The sequence below is a fragment of the Carettochelys insculpta genome, chromosome 1 (genome assembly GCF_033958435.1).
Source record: "Carettochelys insculpta isolate YL-2023 chromosome 1, ASM3395843v1, whole genome shotgun sequence".
Lineage (NCBI taxonomy): Eukaryota > Metazoa > Chordata > Testudines > Carettochelyidae > Carettochelys > Carettochelys insculpta.
Window position 1 is genome coordinate 247,798,550 of NC_134137.1, and position 20,261 is coordinate 247,818,810.

Here is a 20,261-nt window from a genome sequence, read left to right on the forward strand (position 1 = left end):
ACAGGACTTCCTTAATATCGAGCATCACAAGCTACTTTCACAAAGTGAACTTGGGTCACCGAAAAATAAAGTGTGGGAGCTCTTCTATTCCATTTGTTACTTTTTTTAGAGAATAACTTCACTGTATGAAAAAAATATCACCATATTCAGAAATTGTGCATTTCCTACTTTCTTTCAAACTTTCCAGGCTGTGGTTTGAAGAATGACAGGCCATATGAAGTTTCCTTAGTTCCATAGGAAAATTGGAAGGTCACCTTCTCTGCACGTCCAAAGAGATTAGGGAGTTTGAGTCCAAGGACCTAGAAGGAATAAGAAAATTTGATTCTGATAGAAAAATTAAAAAGATACTGATAATTATATGTTGTAGGAAAAAAATATATATATATGGTACTAATAGCATCCAAGGTTGGACACAGCATTTTAAAAAGCCAGTTTATTTATTATTGATGCTCTTCACTTTTTTTGCATTTCTCACAGCCCTAAAAATTCATTACCTTAATTTTACCTTTGTTTATAATCAATATCACTTTCTGCTTCTCAGCACTGTACTATATATTCTTTTCTTTTCTAGCTCTTTAAAAACAATTGCTTTTATTGAAATTCTGAGCCATCACTGTATTATTTGCTTTTACAACATGTAAACTGTATGTCTAATTTGAGTTGATAATGCCCTTTGAAAGGCGCCCAGAAAGTGCACAGGCTTTACAAACTGGAGATTTAAGGTATTTCCCATAATGAAACCATTTTAAAAAGTTAAATTTTCCTCTCTAAGGCATTACGCTAATGCCCTTCTCTATTGCAACGTTAGAATACTAGCTGCACCCTTTTCATGATAGTGGCACTCTCTTGCCTGGGAAAATGAAGTAGGTCTTTTTCATCCCGAGTTGTTACCATTTTTGTTTTGTTTCACTGAAGTTTGCTTAAGAGGGTCTTAACAAAAAAGGACTGCAAAGCTAAACAAGGTCTGAAAGCCACATGTCCAGTTTACCAGATCCAGATTGCCTTGTTCTAACAGCTTTTGGGAAAGCATGACAATAAGAGCCACCGAACTTTAGGGTTGGTCCATTGCCAGTTTTTGACTGGAACATCCTATTAAAAAGGCACCCTAGCGGCTCTGGTCAGCAAGGTTGACCAGGCTGTTAAAAGTCCACTTAGTGGCACAGCAGGGCTAAGCAGGTTTCCTGCCCTCCTTGGCTCTGTGAAGCCCCAGAAGCAGCTGGCATATCTGGCTCTTAAGCACCTGGGTAGACATGGGGACTCCATGTGCTGGTCCAATCCCAAAAAGCTGACTCTTCAGCTAAGCAATGGGTAGCTGTGGCAGAGCCCCCTAGCCCCTCCACCTACAGGGAGCTGCTTGCAGTAAGCACCGCCTGGCTGGAACCCGCAGCCCCACCCCCTGCCCAAACAAATGCCCTCCCAGAGCCTGCACCTCATCCTGGAGAAAGCAAGAGAGGGTGGGGATGAGTGAACACTACAGGGAGGGGGATGGAATAAGTGGAGGCAGGGCAGGGCTAGAGAGTTGAGCTTTATGTGATTAGAAAGTTTACAACCCTATCAGACTGACAGTTTATTTTTAGAATTAAGATTAAGACCTAGAGGATTTTCCAACTAACTACGAAATACTAACATAAAAGGGTATTTGTACAAATTTCTAGTTCTATATATTATAAACAAATTTTAAAAAGCAAAGAATCAACTTGAAATCTAGGGAACTCTTAAAAAAAAAAAAAACTTAAGTGATTTCAGTACCAACAGCCAAAAAGGGTATGTTTACAAGTCACACTATACAATTGTTTGAAAACATTCCTCTCTTCCATTGCTTTGCGTGAAATACAAACAAACAGATGGGGAAGCTGACTGTAAGGGTGAGTCTACATTTGCCTTCCTCTTTCAAAAGACGCATACAAATGGGGTAAATTGAAAATGCAAGTAAGTTATAAATTTGCATATTTGGTGCATCATTTGCATATTCTAATGTCAAAAGTGTACAGTTTGAAATTAGAATGTGCAAATGAGGCAAATATGCAAATTTCTACCAAATTCACATTTTTATTTACTTCACTTGCATGCGTCTTTCAAAAGAGGGGTGCAAGTGTAGACACACCCTAAGAGAAATGGAGTTTTGTTAAATGCACTAGAATTTAAACAAAACCTAGTCAAATAGCACTTTAAAGACTAGCAAAATAGTTTATTAGGTGAGCTTTTGTGGGACAGACCCACTTCTTCAGACCATAGCCAGACCAGAACAGACTCAATATTTGAGGCACAGAGAACCAAAAACAGTAAACAAGGAAGACAAATCAGAAAAAGATACTCAAGGTGAGCAAATCAGAGAGTGGAGGGGGAGGTCAAGAATTAGATTAAGCCAAGTAGGCAGATGAGTATGCAGTCTGCATCTCTTGGCTTAATCTAATTCTTGACCTTCCCCCCCACTCCTCCACTCTCTGATTTGCTCACCTTGATTATCTTTTTCTGATTTGTCCTCCTTGCTTACTGTTTTTGGTTCTCTGTGTCTTAAATATTGAGTCTGTTCTGGTCTGGCTATGGTCTGAAGAAGTGGGTCTGTCCCACGAAAGCTCGCCTAATAAACTATTTTGCTAGTCTTTGAAGTGCTACTTGACTGCTTTTTGTTTTGATAGTGTATAGACTATCACGGCTTACTCTCTGTTACTAGAATTAAACAGTTTTTCTCCGTCATTTCGTTCAGTTACTGTGCGACCCATAATACCAGTCGGCAAATTGTTTTCAGACAAGATTATAATTCAATATACACATTTAATCACACTTAACTATAAAAAAGTGAATGTAATACAAATACATTTTACAAAACTTGAGGCCCCGAAAAGTCCTATAGATTCCAGCCCAGAACAGGAATTGGAATTGGTCTTCAAAACTATATGAACAAAAATGGTTAAACACCTTTTATTTCCTCAAGAAAAGCCTAGCACAGTAAACTCTTTTATATCTGGCACCGGGAGGCTGCCAGCTATCCAAACGTGTCAGACGGTGGAGACATCTTCCCCTGGTCCCTGACGCGGCACCCTGCAGGACACTCTTGGCCCACTCCTGCTGCAGCACCATGGTCTCGCTCAGCAGCTTCTTCTCCACCTCATGGTGGAATGGAAATGCCTGCTGCTTGTGGTTCGACCAGTGCAGCAGCTCTTCCCACCAACAGCTGCATAGCCAGGCTGCCCTTCTCCTTCCCCGGTGCCTCCTTCCCACAGGGGCCCATGGTGTTGCCTTGCTGTGCCACTCCTGCTCCCATTGTGCCTGCCCTGAATGGTGGGGCTTCCCCTCCCTTGAGGTCAGCCACACACTCAAGGGCACTTATGGGGGCCTCTCAGACCCCCCACCATCCAGAGCAGCCTGCCGTGCCCAGATAATGCAGTACCTCCCCTTCCAGGGATACCTAATCGCAGGCCACTAGCTGAGGGTAGCCCCATTGGCAACGGCCACTGGGCATGTGCCGCTCCCTGGGCGGCAGATGGATTCTGGAGGAAGTATTTTAGGTGCCGGGATGGCACCTGGTGCCGGTTGTTTGAGAATTCCAGCAGAGTGAACACCAGTTAAAAGCTTACTGTATGAACTGATCTGCTAGAGATCAAAATTACTCAGGCTTTCCCACACTAAGCACATAAAACATTTCAAACAACATTTAACATATTTGTGAGTTTTATATTTGCATTATACACTTGTGACTAAACGATAAAACACAAATTACTGGGCTGGGGCACTGTGTATTAAGCCCAAATTTAAAACATGTTTAACCACACGATTGAGTGTCTTCCTGAATTAGTGCCTTAGCTTCCTAGGCAAACTTCTGAAAATTTAGCTGCAGCCCTAAATTGCAAGTGAAAATAAACTACAATCTCAGTCTAGTACCCACTTGGGCACAATAAATAATATACTCACTTGAGGAAAATCTGTCAGATGCACCTAATACAACTCTAGAGTGAGAACAGTGAGGCGGCAGGGACATCTGTAGATCACGATAAAGGTATTTGGCAAAGATACGCTACAGAAGTACGTATGTGAGGATCACATCATTACATGAGTATGAAATTCGCTCTCAGATTAAATAAGTTATACAGAAAAAATGAAATTTGGCACACTTTAAAAATCAGCCATACCATGCTGCCTTCATTATTGCCAACCATAGTGTTATAACTTCCAGTTACTCGTCTCAATTCCGTTACTTCAAATGTTACATCTAAGCCATTTGGAAGGGCATCATCTCCTAAATAAAAGCATACATTAGTGAAAATTGCAGAATTAATCAATTTTTGCTAAGTAATGAATTCAATATTTCTCAGTATACAAAAGACAACTTGGGCACTTTATAAAACTTTTTAGAAAGCAAAAATTGGTTGTCTTAAATCTTCATGAAGAGCGACATTATCCAGAAAGATAACCTCACGAAATTACAAGTCTTAAATAGAATCTCAGAATTTGCACGTACGAGTTTGATTCCACTACACATTTGGTTACTCCAGCATTAGTCCTTCAGTTATGAAGTAGTTTAACATATGTTTTGAACCTACGCTTGGAAAACAGATTTATACAGATTTTATCTTCGAAGAAAAAAATAGTTATATTACATAACTACTGGAAATACAGTGCTCCTAAACTCCATGAGAAAATATCATGCAACGAAAGCATTTTCTTACCCCTTTTAAAAGATAAAACCTCTTGGACTACTTGTCTTTTAATTCAGCTGCTCTAAATCGTGATGGTAGAGGACATCTACTTTTTGCCCTAGCCAATTAGACAGCATGTTTTTATGAAACAATCTGTCATGTCACACTGACCTTTCACGTTCAATAACATGTTATTTCCCAAATTAAACAGTCTCTTGGCAACAGCAGACTATTTCAACAGAAGCACCATTCTTATAAAAGGAGGAAATTCAGATTCTTCCTACGAATACATATGGCAGCAAAAAAATATTAAATGTGCAATTGCATTAAAATTCCCAGAAATAAAAAATGTTTCTCTACTCTGCCTTGATTATGTATCTTAGAACTGGCATACACTATGAGGTTAATTCAGAGTTATCTGTGTAGGTTGATTTAACAACGAATGAGCCTACACCAAAGTCCCTTATGCATCTTGACGGACATTTAAAATCAACTGCAGTATTCTACCTTGACAAGAAGAAGAATGCCAAATTTGACCTACCAGGGTAAAATCTGGTGTGTTGCAGCACTGTTTAACTCAATGGTCTTGGACCCTGGAAGGAGTCCCACAGTACTCCAATGGAACTGCTCTGGGCAGCACTTTCAACTCCACTGCTGTCCCAGGTACACAGGAATAGCCCTGGGAAATTTTGAGTTTCAATCCTTTTTGGCCAGCAGGAGGAGCTCGCAGCACACCTGACCATGAATGCCCAGGGTTGTAAACGAGCTCTCACATGCAGGAGGTACTGGACCAGCTTGTTGTGTAGGGAGAAAAATCTGTGCTGGAGGAACTCTGAAGCATCCCAAAAAATGCTGATGTCTATGCCAAAGTCACATAGAGCATGGTGGAAAAAAGACATAGCAGGGACTCCACACACTGCTGCATGAAAATAAAGGTGCTCAGGCAAGCGTACCAGAAGCCAAAAGATGCAAATAGTCAGTCTGGGTGAGAGCGTCAGGCTTGCTGCTTTTATGAGCAGCTGCACAGGATTCTAGGGAGAGGGGACCCAACCACTATTCCAGAAGCATCCATGGATCCTGCTCCAAGCGATTTTTCAGGCAGCCTTGGGGAACAATGAACGAGGGGGACACCATAGATGAGGAAGTGGAGGATCCAATCTAGCCAATAACCAGGAGCCTTCCATAAATTTTGGAGCCAATTCCCTCTCAGGACCTAGTGTTACCAGACCATGAGTCAGGATGGGCATTTCTGATGAGGTCACATTTCTAATCATAGAGTGGTTAAATGTAGTTGGGTTTAATCTTTGATCTGCTCTGAGCAATTGGGATACATTGGTGACTAGTCTGCCTACACAGCAGGGGCTCTCTGAAAAGGTCTGTTAACACACCCGGAGATGAAGCAAGAATACTCCCTGAAAATCTCTACAAAAAATTCCACAAGGTACGCTCAACCTTTCTGAGATGGTTTCTGGAAAGGGCTGCCTTACTGTCTTCCATGGGAGGGTGCCTTACCATGCCAAGCTAGCAGTAAGTGATCTGGCATTATTGCAGCACAAACAAGAGCAGCTTAAGGTTTCCGGTCACATTCATACAGCATCTACTCCCCTATCACACTCTCTGAATCAGATAAAACTGGTATCATGCATGGTGACATGGCTGAAAGGGGGGGAAGTTTTGTCATCGCTAGCACTGAGGCAATTGACCTCATTTACTCATCTCCAACAAATTGACTTGGGTTTGCCACCCTCTTTACGATGCTTTAAGACAACAGCCATGCAGTGCGGGAGAGGGGGCAACCATACACTTATGAGCCCCTACATCCCTGCCTGCAGTCCATCTTCCAATTCAGGTCAATGTAAGAAAACGAGGGCAGCAATACGCTAGTATGGGGGTGCAGGAGGCAAGGGCCCCTCGCAAACGCAGCCCACACTTTGCACATGCATGAATGAAGGCTGTAGCTTGCAAGCACTCATTCCCATGTTTTCAAAGTGGAAGCAAAAGTGCTCTTCTAACCTGTTGCTTACCATGCCTGCCTTCAAACTGTGTTCAGCTGCCCAGTGCTCTGCCGTGGGTTACACCTTATTGATACGTGCTCAGGTTAAAATGCAAGATTCAGCCTTGTACAGAACACATTCTTTGTGCTATACAGTGCTTCATTCACTGTGCCAAAGGCTCACCATCTGGTTTTTATACACGTGTCTTCTCTAAGTTCTAACCTTGTTCCTCACCCCCACCCCCCGCCCAACACAGCTGGAGCCATCAGTCTTCTGATACCTGCTCCTGCTCCTCCAGCAATTAGGCCATCACAGATTAGAAGGGCGGGGGGAGAAATATGCACAGGATGAAATGTTTAATGTACGCATGCAATCCACCACACTGATACAGCTCAACTGCATATATGGAGACAAATGCTGTCACAGGTCATTTGCTTGGGACAGAAGGACAGGAAAACACAAAGGGAACATGAGTGCAAGATTCAGGAGGACATGTTGAGGCTCATGGGGGAGCAAACAAAGCCAAAGAGAGGTGCAGGAAAAGCAGCTGCAGCACAGAGCACCCATGGATAAACCACCTGCCGTCTTCACCAACTTCCATAACCCCCTGGCATATACGGCTGGGAAGGCCCAGCAAGCCTTTAACTCAACTCCTAGTGACGGTTGCTGGAGCAAAAGGCTGTCATTCTCACAGCTCTGACCGCTACACAGGGCAAGTGTGAAGAGCCACACGTCCTTGCACTCCCCCACTGCCCCATTATCAGGTATAAGCTATGCCCACAATTCCACTTCTATTCAGTCATGCCCGTTCCCTAGATAAAAAGGCATGATTTCAGAACAGATCTTTATTCATTGTGCCAAATGCGGTTGAGAGTGGAGGCTGGTTTACAGGACAGTACGCATATAACGGGGGCAGCATAATAAGAATGCATGTTAAGTGTGACATGATTGTCTGGTCACTCTTCAAGAAACTGTTTTTCAAAGCCTCTCTGATGTGTAGTGCATCTCAATGTGCTCTCGTTGTCCTGGTGACTGACTGCTTATCATTAGCCAGTAGGTCATTTGCCTCAAACCCCTATTCTGACAGAAATTTTTTCTCCTTACTTTCACAAGTATTATGCAGCACACGGCAACAACAGGAATGTTGCTTTTCACTGAGGTCTATCTAGGCTAGTGAATAAACTGCACCAGCATCCTGTTAAATGGGTAAAGGTCAGAAAAAAATATTAACTCTGGCATGAAGAGCTTTACCTGAAATAAGAACTGGGGTGAGAAATGATTTGTAACCATTTCTCTTACAGTATTAGGCTTGGTTGGTGTGTTTGTTAGTTTAGTCATTTACTTTGATCAATTAACACTTCCAACCACTTAAACCCTCCTTTTTTATACTTAGCTTTTATTCTCAAACCCAGCGTAAACAATCGTTAAGGACAGCGGGGGATGAGGGGAAACAGCAGCTGTGCATTTCTTTCTTTCATTGCTTAAAGGGAGCAAACTTTATGAGCCTTCTCTGTGTAAAACATTTATACAGAGTAAGAAATTTATTTATGGTTCTGGGCCCATTGGACCTGTGCTATAGGATGCTGTGTGAAGTCCCTGTAACTTAACCCTCTCACAACTGACCTGTTCTCAGTGCTTCTGTATTAATCTGCTAGGGAGATGTTATCCCAACTCTGCACCTTTTTGGTGGAGACCAGAACTTCTGACTCAGCAGAAGAGGTTGATGGGGTGCCCTGTGGGCAAGCAGGCAGGCCCACTGGTATGATCAGTCCATCAACTGGCATCCTCAGGGGAACCTCTGTGATCCAACCCATCACAGAAGGATTCCTTCCTACCACAGAGGCACAAATCAATGAAGGCCCAAACCTTCGTCTTTCATATCAAGTTGTCAGCAATCTGTCATATTGGGTAAGTTATAACAGATTACTGCAAGGCCGAAAATTTAGGGTTTTTTTTCCCCCTCTTACCACTGTGCAATCTCATTGTACGTGGGAGGCTCACACAAGGAAAGCTTCATATTTACAAAATAAAACAAAAATGTTAAGGTTGCAAGATCAAGCACTCAAAAGGTTTAAATGCTGTGGACGGGAAGTGCTCCAGCCCAGCATAGCAGTTGCGGCAGGGGCTGTCCTGGCCACACTCTATGTGAGAAATCTAGGACCTGATTTTTCAAAGTACTGTTAGCATTTCTGTAGTACTTTATAAGTTCATATCACTGCTCCAACCATTTCAGCTGCAGTTGGAATACTGAACAGTCTGGTAAATCTAAGCCTCAGGTGTTTCACTATAAGCTGCCAAAAAGTGAGGAACACATAATTAACTACCACCTATGAAGATTCTATTTTAAGTGACTTGTGTGGCATCATACAGGAACTCAAGGATGGAGGAAAGGATAGAATCCAATTCTTACCTTGACATGTATCAATCAGAACTTCCACCTGTCTAAAAATTCCTAGACGGAGCAACTTTTCACGAGCTTCATGCGATTTCCTCATTACCTGTTGAAAGAGAGAACGAATACAGATTGAACATTACCAACGATTAGATTGTACAATTGCTAAACAGCACAAGGAGATAAATGTCATGTCATTCACAGATTTTAAAGGGCTTTTACACACACCGCAGCTTAAGTTGATTGAGGTACTGCTTCAATATCCAAATGCAAGAAAATAAATTAAATACAAAGCCTTGACCTCAACTTCCCGGTTTTGTTAACTTGCATCACCAATTGTGCTATACTGAAACATCCTTGTTTATCCATTGTGGTGGAGTCAGCTCTGCTCCTGAGCTCCAGACCCCTCGCCCTGTTCAGTGTCCCACCAGCAACTTGGTCCTACAGGCTTGGGCTACAATCGATCCCAACTGCCTGTGGGATGAAAGGTTTGGGGGAAAAGTCCCTTCCCCACATTGCCTACGGGGAAGGAAGCCCTGAACCTTCCTGGTAAGGACTCTTCACCTCCCCTTGCTGTTTCAGGCACTTCTGAAGTTCTTTCTCTGTTCTCTAGTTCACTTCTGCTCTCACCTCCCCTGTGCTCACCACTCCAACCTCCTCATCCCTTCTCTTCCCTGGTTCCCAGCAAGGGAGGCCTTTTACCAGTCCCAGAGCAGCTTCAAGTGAGCTCAGCTGGCTCGGATTCATTTGTAGCAACCCCTCCTTGGCTGCTTCCCCAGCTTAGCTGTTCCTCACTGCCCTAGGGTAACTTTCTGTTCCTTTGCCAGGTGTTGGCTCTCTCTTGGAGCTAGCTTTCTGGACTAACCCCATCACATCATTTTCTTTAAAACTTTTTTTGTAAAAGGGAAAAAAAAAACCACTCTTCTGAAACATATCAGAGTTGACAAAGTAAGATCTAAAACATAAGGAATACAAATGAGACATTATCTACTGACTATATGGTTAACTCAAAAGTACAGATAAAAACTGTATGTTAATTACTGAACTGGAGTACTTACACAAAGAGCTATATATAAAGAACATCTGCCTTCAGCATAAACAAATCAGAGCTTGTCTACCAAGGGGAACTGATCAGCACAACTGTTGTATAAAGCGGTGCATTCACGTCAGTTCCAAGATATTAGAGACACAAGATGGGTGATGTATCTTTTATTAGACTAATTCTCTTCACGACAGAGACAAGCCTACAGGACCCAAAGGAGAGCTCTGTACACGCAAAAGCAGGCCTCTCTCACCAACAGAGCCTGGTCTAAAATGAGAAGTTACCTCAGCAGAACTCTAGAATATGAAGATGGGTAGCAGCAGTGAAACCTTCCCCACATTGCCTGACAACGTTATTCTAGACATACGCTTACTGAAGAGCAAGAATATCCATACTAATTTAGGCTACGTCTACACTAGCAAAGTATATCAACCAAACATATGTCGATTTTAGCTACACAACTGTTGTAGCTAGAATTGTGTATCTGCACTCAGCTAACCTGGATGTCTGTACTGGGAAAGGTCGATGGGAGAAACTCTCCTGTCAACCTCCTTTACTCCTTGCATCTCGCGAGGAGTACAGGGGTCAACTGTGACCTCAAGAGGTTGATTTTCAATGTCTATACTACATGTGCAAAACTGAACCCTGGAAGATTGACCCTGAGTGGGTCAATCTCCTGAGGTACTGTAGAGATAGGTGAGACTTCAACCCCGGCTGACGCCGCCACCAACGTGCCATAACAAATACGTAAAGTGTGATTCCATGCCTAAAAGCGTCTGAAAAATCATGGTGTTCTGCGTGTGGTATTTCAATTAACAGCAGCATTTTTCTATCAGCTTTACCTGATCTGAAAGCCAAACTAGGTTCCTCTTTCTTGGGAACCACTGGTGACAATGACATTGCAGACTAGCAATACAAGAGACAAGAGCTGGGCTGATGGAATATCCCTGAATATCACCAATTTTATTTAAAATTAAAAAAACCCACCTACATTTGATTTGTAGATTTATTCATCTATCACCTGTCAAGGCCAGGTAAATTTTTCAACTCTGGAGTTTTTTCCAAAGCGTATGCCATCCATACAATACTTACATCAATGAGGTTTTTAGCTTTGAAAACATCACCAATTTCATACATGATAATGTCATCTTTAGTCCTTCCAAGTCCATCAAAGTGTACATGTTGAACCACCACCTAAACATAAGATGATTTATGAACAAAGAATGAAAATCACCTAGAGATAAATAATACTGCAATCTGACTGAGGGTACAAGATTATAGGATTCATGTGTGAATTACAATACTGTTAAATTTATAGTATCAGGGACCAATGTGAGCATCAACCGTGGATTGTAGTTAATATTTCCATTAACAAGAATGTCAAAAACAGGTATCCTTACTCGAAATCGAAACGGGCCCCAGAAAAAGACTACAGTAAGAGTCTATAGCTGCTAGGATTTTAGATACAGATCCTTAAGAACAAATCAGTTAGTCATTTCCTGTAATCATACAATGATCCTGAACACAAAATAACTACACATAGCTCTCTGTATACGTCCTTTACCCTTTACACGTAAGTAATGAGTTTAAATAAGTCTCAAATAGGTGAGTAAATATTCACATGGTGACAGAATGTTTCATGCTATAAATTAAAACACAAATAAAAAACAACAAAGGCAACCAGGCATCTTCAGGTTCATTTTCTTTTATAACTCACAAATTAGATTGGGATACTCCCCATAAATAGAAAGTGCTTAATAAACATTTACACCCAGACTACGTCTACAGGGCGCTCCGCCCAGCGCCGCTGCCAGCAGAGCTATGCAAAATGAGCTTCCCGGGATTGCAGATGGCTTGGTATTTGCATACTCCTGAAGCTCATTACCATATCCCCGTGAGAATTTGGTGTTGGCAGAAGGGGGTGCCGGCACTGCAGAGGCCATGTGGACGTGCCTCTGCCAGCTAAACCTGCCTCTGTCACCAGTCCCTTATGCCATTTGCAATCCCAGGAAGCTCATTTTGCATAGCTCTGCCTATAGCCGTGCTGGGCGGTGCGCCATGTAGGCCCAGCCCCACTGATTAGATACTCACATCTTTGTTTTCGAGGACTTCCTGCTTGGCTTCAGGTTCAACTTCAACTAGTTCTGGTTCATCTCCTAAAGCACCAAAATCAGATCCGCTCACTGGAAGAGGCTCCAGACTCTGAATAAAATAGATTTAAAAAAAAAAAAAAGTCTATCATTTCTATTTAACACATTAAACATTTTGTATCCCATCTGGAAGAGTTTTCTTGTCAGGACAATTCGCAACACTCTCTGCATCATATTATGGTGAATGACTAGTATAAACAGAAAAGAAAATACTGGGCATTTCATTAATGTACCTGTACAGCATGTATTTGCGGGAACTTTTACTCTATATTGAATAATTTCCATGTTGAATGTTTTCATCAATAAGATGATATATAGTTAAGTTCCACTTGTCTAGACAGTACAGTATGTTTCTTTAAATCTATAGACAGTTTTGCAAGAGAACAACTTTCTTTCGTTGGAAAAATTTCAAACACTAAACTTTTCAGTTGTTCACCAGGCCTTCAAAAATACATGTATGCTTTAACAGTCATCTTATTTTTAAGACACACTTTCACTATGCATAAAATTTAAGATATCTTAATATTTTGTATTGGTGCCAAAGAAAAGAGTTTTTCAGCATATTACTTAGTTGTGTACCTTAAATCTTTCCACATTTGTGAACACAAAAGTTTCCTTTCCTAATCATCTATCCCCTTAACATCATTCTAAGAACATAACCTCACCAATGTCGAAAGCTACTTGAGATAAGAAGGTAAGCCAGTTCAGTTTTCCAACAAAAATGGGGTTGTTTGCTTCAACTTGCAGCAGTATAAAGTAAGAACACTAAGAACTTCAGAAATCCACAGAGTATTGTCTAAACCTTACTACTGAGATTACACTTTGGCAACAATCTTTACAACAAAGTCACCAACGAAGTATACGCATCATTTCAAAGAAAAGTATAAATGCCATACTGCATCAAATCCAAGATCCAATTCAGTATCCTATTCCTGGCACCAGTTAATCAGAGGAAGGTTTAAGAACATTGCATTAGGAAGACGTGGGATAATGTGTCCACATTTTAAGTTTTATTCAAATCTCTAATAGAGATTTATTTAAACCATGAAGTATGAGAGTTCAAAATGTGTATCATTAATCAGGTAACTATGGATAGTCTTGACAGACACATAAATGCCCAATCACCTTTAGACTCTTAGTAAACTCAATCTCAGTAACAAAAAATTCTGCTTATTACATAGTGTGTGAAAAACAATATGCTTTATAGGTTTAAAATTTACTATATTTTAATTTCACTATCACCTTGGGATTCTGGAACCAGAAAGAAAAACATAAGCTAAGGCTACATGTATGCTAAAAGTATAGTATTATACGACTCAGCCAATATGTAACCCTACAGCTGTTTTTATGCATCTCACCCAACTTGAATCTAGGTGTGGAAACTTAACTCCAAGTTTCTTGACTTTAGAATGGTATTCAGAAAAGCCAAATGACTTTCTGTTTTGGGGATATCAGTGCAGCATGAACCACCACCCGGCCAAAAAAAAACAAAAAACCCAACAACCCAAGTTGCATAAAAGCCCCCCTCCTCTATTCTTCTGATCTGGGTTCTTCTATGATCTCGGCCCTTTCAATGTATTATTACTCCTTTCCCAGTTTCAGGTTACAAAAAGCTTAGCAGTCGTTTGAAAGCAGCACTAGCAGCAGCCAAAAGGCGTGAGCCAGGCAACCGGGGGCCGTCGAGAGCAAGAAGAAAAGGGGACAGGGAGTGCACCCTTTCCTGGGGAAATCAGTGTGGACAGCAAAGCCAGCCCCAGGTGCCTTTGCACCCTCAGTCTCTCGCTAAATACTAAATACGTCCGCAGCTCTGCGAGAGGGCCCGGACTGGCCTTGCCCGTCCCCCAGAGTTGGTGTCCCGGGCAACCCCCGCAGGGCACGTGGGGAACACGGAGGTTAACTCCCCTGCCGCGCGGACTGCCTCCCCCGGGCAGGGGCCACTGCCGCTGCTGCAGCCGGTGAGCGACACGCTCCGCAGGAGCCGCCCCGGGCCCGGTACCAGGCCAACGGAGGGAGCCGGGGCACCGCAGCCCGCGGGCCGAGGAGCGGAAGGCGCACGGGGAACAAGGCCCCCGGCCGGGGGCAGCTCCGCCTCTGTCCCGGGCCACCGCCCGACAGCGGCCTCACCCGCGCGTGCACCGTCCCCATGGCCGCGCCGCCGCCGGGCGGGGAGAGCAGCGATCCCTCGGTGAGGTCAGCGCCGGGCGCAGAGCAGAGGCCGCGACACCGTCGCCGCCATGACAGCCTGGTACCCCGGCCCGCCCCCACTGCGCGTATTGGCCAGAGCAGCTGAGGGGGGCGGGGCAAGCGGGGAAGCTCCCGGCTGTGGTGGGCGGGGACTAGGAAGCCCCGCCCCCGCACAGGGCGAGGCAGGTGGGAGGGGGACCGAGGAGCTGGGAGGGAGGACGCCGGCTGGCCAGAGCGGTGGCGGCGGGCCGCGTTGCTGCCCCGCTGCGGGAGGAGGGCGAGTTATATGGGAAGGCGGTGGCCTTGAAGGGGTAAAACGGGACACGTAACACGTGGCGCAGCCGAGGGCGGCAGTGAAGACGAGCAGAGCGTTTCAAACGGGTGGGAAAGAGGAGTGTTTGTTCCCTGAGGGGAGCACACATGCACCAAGAGGTATCTGTTGGCGTGGGACGGCTACAGTGCAGAGTCTGGCATCGGTTGCCAACCTTATTGCATGTTCCATTGCATCTCACGAAGTGGGGCTTTGCCCACAAAAGTTTACTATGGCCCCTTTCCTCTCGAGAGAGGGTGGTTAGCCCTGGCAAGGAGGATCTATGGGCAGTGTTTGACTCTGCAGCCTCTCTCCTGGCTTATCTGACCAGTAGTGGATTTGCAGGATCAATTGCAATAATGGCTTATCAATCTATTTCTGAATTCTTGAGGCTGAGAGTTTTTCCTTCTAAGACAAAGTTCTTTTGCGTGGCTGGCACATATACTATCAAAGGATGATGTGCTCTGTCGTAGCAATCATCACCAGGTATTTAGATGATATAGATTGCCAGAATTTTGGATTGGTGTTGAATTTTGTGATGGCGTTTTTGCATGTATCCTTGAATGTTAGCTTTGGTCTTCTTGTTCTCAACCCACACGGCAATTCACTGAAGAGGATTTCTTTAGGAAGACGTTTCTCACCCATTCTTCTCGCATGACCAAGCCATCGTAGTCTTCTGCTGTTGAGGATCACTATGCGGCTGGGTATGCCAGGTCTTGACAGGACATCTCTACTTGAAACTATCTTGCCAGTTGATATTCAGAATTCTGCAGAGGCAGCAAAGATGGAAGCTATTCAGATTTTTCTCCTGGTTTGAATAGGTGATCCAGGCCTCAGAACCATATAGCAGGATACTCAATACACATGCCTGGTAGATTGGTAACTTTGTTTACACTGTCAGTTTAGGAGTGTTCCATGCTTGTTTCTCAAGTCTGCCAAAAATAGTAGCTGCCTTCCCCATACTGATCTTCAGTTCTTCATCCATGGATAGGTTTGCGGTGACAGTAGAGCCAACATAACAGAGCTGTTGAACCACATCTAATGGGCTGTTACCCAGAATGACGTTGGGTTGCTGAGGTATACCTTGAGTGAATACAGCAGTTTTCTTCATGCTTATGTCAAGGGAAAACAACTTACAGGCTCTGGACAGAGAATCCGTCAGAGACTGTAGTGTGTCTTCATTATGGGCAATGAGAGCTGCATCATGTGTGAAGAGGAGTTCCCTAATGAGGACTTTCTTGACCTTAGTTTTGGCCTTGAGTCTTGCCAGGTTGTAGAGAGATCCATCTAATAGATTGAGAAATACGTTGTTGCGTGAAATGCAACATTTTGAAATGCACAATTTGGTAGAACTGAGAAGAATATGCTGAAGAGGGTAGGGGCAAGAATGCACCCTTGTTTGACTCCGCTGTTCTTTGCAAATGGTTCTGAGATAGATCCATCATATTGCACCGTTGCTTTCATGTTTTTGTGAAAGGATGTCATGTGTTTGAGTAGGGTTGGTGGGTAGGTAATCTTGGTTAATACTCTGTATAGTCCTGATCTACTAACTGTGTCAAACACTTTGTTGAGTCCACAAATGCTATGAATAATGGCTTTCCATGTTCTCTGAATTTTTCCTGTTGTTGTCAAAGTGAGAAGGTCATGTCCACTGTTGACCTACCAGCCCTGAGACCACATTGTGTTTCTGGATAGACTCCATCTGTGAGTTTTTGCAGCTGTTTGAGAATGACATGGTAAATGCTTTACCTGGGATGTTCAGTAACGAGATGCCTGTGTAGTTGTTGCAGTCACCCTTGTTGCCTTTGTTTTTATAGAGCTTGTTGGTGATTGCATGTTTCATGTCATGTGCAACATCTCCCGATCTCCAACATTTTAGGAGTTAATCATAGATGAAGGGGAAGAGCACAGCCTCATTTCCCTTCAGGACTTCAGCTTGGATTCTGTCGGTTTCTGGTGCTTTTCCATTGGAGAGGTCATCAAGAGCTTGAGAAAGTTCTCCCTCCATAGGCTCTGCATCCAGCTCAGACATTTCTGGAAGAGTTGGGATGAGGTTGTCAAGTTCATGTGTATTGTATGCTTGTGGGAATAAAGACTTGAGTAGTGTTCCACCCATCTGGACATCTGCAGCTCTTTGTCTGTGATTACCTGTGCATTTAAATGCTTCAGTGGGGCAACTTTGGTAATGTTGGTCCGAGTGCTTTCTTTAATCCATCATACCTGGTTTTCAGGGCACCCAAATCAGATGCCTTTTGAATATTAGAACATAGATTGGCCCAATATTTGTTTGCACACCACCTGGATTCTCTCTGAAGAAGCGATCTTCCATGTCAAAGTTGATCTCTTGTGCATTGAGAAGGGTTCTTTGTGCTATTCAGATGTGCCTTGAGTTTTTCAAGAAGAGGCCTACCAATGTCAACATTTTCATTGATCCAAACTTTATGAGAGAATTTACGTGTTCCAAAGGCAGATTTGGCATATTTGTATAGTACATCTCTCAGCATGAACCATGTTTTATCAATGGTTTGTTGGTCAGGTTTGTGTTCCATTTTGTGGGTGTGATCATCTGTGAAGACAGAGCATTTCAGTGCATCTCTGGTATTGAGAGTATTGCTTTTTGAGTTATTGCATTCCTTTTTCATATAGAGTTTCTTTGGGACGATTTTCACTCAGCTGTTGATCAAGGAGTGATCAGTGTAACAATCTGCACTGTGACATGTGTGTATATTTGATGGCATTGAGAGGTTTCCTGCACACCAGTACAAGGTCAAGTTGATGCTAGTGATCGGATCTGGGGTGGCATTATGAGACCTTGGGACACTCTTTCAAGTTAAAGAAAGTATTAGTGATGCAGAGCTTATTCTGAGAGCTGAATTCAAGAAGCGTTTCACCATTTTCATTCATTTTCCCAATACCATGATGACTGAGGCAGATGGGCCAGGATTGATGGTCGCATCCAGCTCTTGCATTGAAGTCACCAAGGATGTACAGTTGCTTACCAGTTGGAAAGGAGTTGATAACTTTCTGAAGATTATGATAAAAGCTATTCTTGTGTTCGGTACACAGTACCAACATGGGTGCATAAGCACTGATGGTGTTGATATATCCTGACTTGGTGCAGAGCTTCAAGGATATAGAGAAGTTACTCACCTGTGCAGTAACAATGGTTCTTCGAGATGTGTCCCCGTGGGTGCTCCACAGTAGGTGTCGGACTCGCCCCGGTGCCGCACATCGGAAATTTCCAGCAGTCTCCATCGGGTCGCGCATGCACCGATACGCGTCGGTCCTTCATGCGCTTACAGTCAAGTGCGTGATCCGGTCCCCGCCAGTTCTTGATCAACCACTCCGGATGCTTCTGAAAAACACGAAACAGAGCTCTGAAGTGGGGAGGAACGGGTGGGTAGTGGAGCACCCACGGGGACACATCTCGAAGAACCATCGTTACTACACACGTGAGTAACATCTCTTTCTTCTTTGAGTGGTCCCCGTGGGTGCTCCACAGTAGGTGACTACCCAGCAGTAACCCCAAAAAAGGAGGTGGGTAGCCGGTTTATGCGCAGCTTGCCCTTGAAAGGACTGCTGTCGACAGGCGTGTATCCTCATCAAACACCCAGTGCATGGCATAGTGCTTGGCAAAGGTGTCATAGGATGACCAAGTTGCCACTCTGCAGATGTCTCTCAGCGCGATTCCCTTGAAGAAGGCTGTCGACGCTGCCATCGCTCTAGTGGAGTGAGCCCTGGGCAGAACTGGCAGAGGAGTCTTGCGAAGCTCATAGCACAGTCTTATGCAGCATACGATGTGGTTTGAAATCCTCTGTAAAGATAGGCCTTCCCCTTTCGACGTGGGTGTGAGGGACACCAGGAGTCTGTCCGTTTTCCGGAAAGGCTTAGTCCTATCTATGTAAAAGGCCAAAGCCCTTCTCACATCTAATAAGTGCAGCCGTGCCTCCTTGCTGGAGTTGTGAGGCTTAGGATAAAACGAGGGTAATACTATCTGTTCGTTAATGTGGAAGTCTGAAGAGACCTTTGGAATGAAGGCTGGGTATAATCACAAGACCACCGCTTCCTTTGAGAACACTGTGCAGGGCGGTGTGGCCATTATTGCTGCAAGCTCGCTCACCCGACGGGCTGACATAATCGCAAGAAGGAAGGTTGTCTTCATGGTAAGTAACTGGAGGGGGACCGTAGCCAATGGCTCAAAGGGTGGTCCCGACAGCATGTGGAGGACCAAGTCCCAACTCCATGATGGTGGTATCAGTTTCCGAGGGGAATACAGATTTGCCAACCCCTTTAGGAAACGCGTGACAACAGGATGGGCGAATGTGGTTGATCCCTCCTCTTCGTGTCAAAAAGCTGATATAGCCGCGAGATGAACATTGATCGAGGATAGAGAGAGCCCCTTTTGTTTGAGTCCTAGCAGGTAGTCCAGAATTGTAGTTATAGGGGTATCCAGAGGTGTCAACTGCTTGGAAGAGCACCAGGAGGTAAATCGTGTCCACTTGTGCTCATAAGTCCTTCTGGTGGAAGTCCTCCGACTTCACGCCAGGACCTGCTTCACTCCCTCCGAACATGTACTCTCTAGGGCGCTGAGCCATGGATTAACCATGCCTGTAGGCGGAGTCCCTGCGGGTGTGGGTGCAGTATTGACCCCCAAGCCTGTGTGAGAAGGTCTGGTACTGCCAGTAGGGGAAACGGCCGGTGACGTGCCATGCGCAGAAGCAGCGGGAACCATTGTTGTCGATCCCAGGTTGGAACTATGAGTATCATGCGTTCTCTCTCCCTTTTGGCTTTCTCCAAAACCTTGTGTATGAGTGTTGTAGGAGGGAACGCATAGACTAGAGGGCCCTTCCATGGGATCATGAAGGCATCCCCCAAGGATCCCTGTCCTATGCCCGCTCTGGAGCAGTACCGGGGACAGTTCTTGTTGTTGTGAGTGGCAAACGAATCGATTTGGGGAAACCCCCATTTGCGAAACACTCGGCAGAGCAGGTCGGAACGGATCTGCCACTCGTGCGTGGGCACAAAGTGTCTGCTGAGTTGGTCCGCCTTTACATTGTGGACACCCGGCAAGTATGAAGCTCTTAGGGTTATATTGTTGGCAATGCACCAGTTCCACAATCGGACAGCCTCCGCACAGAGTGCACGAGATCTGGCCCCTCCTTGTCAGTTTATATAAAACATGGTGGAGGTGTTGTCAGTACTTATCCCGACTACTTTTCCTTGCAGGTAATTCCGAAAACGCCTGTACGCATTGAACACTGCTCTGAGCTCTAGTATGTTTATATGCAGTGTCTTCTCCATGGGGGACCATAAACCTTGAGTGGCTTCGTTGCCCATGTGTGCTGCCCATCCCATATGGGATGCATCTGTTGTGAGAAAAACGGTAATTTGCAGTTGGCGGAAAGGCACCCATACTAGTAGGTTCTTGGGGTTTGCCCACCATGCCAGTGACCTTTGCACCTCTGTTGTGGGTGATACCATCCTGTGAACAGTATGAGCTGTTGGTTTGTACACACTCGCCAACCAATGCTGCAAGCCTCGCATGTGCAGTC

The 20,261-nt window shown here is 44.3% G+C and overlaps 1 protein-coding gene across 1 annotated transcript in view; it reads right to left on the reverse strand.

The window, feature by feature from the left end:
- The window catches only part of SAMM50 (SAMM50 sorting and assembly machinery component), a 34,987-nt gene extending 20,522 nt beyond the window's left edge, over positions 1-14,465 (reverse strand). The window contains exons 1-6 of the mRNA XM_075003775.1: positions 14,340-14,465; positions 12,157-12,267; positions 11,158-11,259; positions 9,042-9,129; positions 4,131-4,237; positions 169-299 (exon numbers count right to left, since the gene is read on the reverse strand). Coding sequence (XP_074859876.1) covers positions 169-299; positions 4,131-4,237; positions 9,042-9,129; positions 11,158-11,259; positions 12,157-12,267; positions 14,340-14,360 — 560 coding nt within the window. The 5' untranslated portion in view covers positions 14,361-14,465. The remainder of the gene's footprint in view (positions 1-168; positions 300-4,130; positions 4,238-9,041; positions 9,130-11,157; positions 11,260-12,156; positions 12,268-14,339) is intronic.
- Between the last annotated feature and the right edge of the window lie 5,796 nt (positions 14,466-20,261).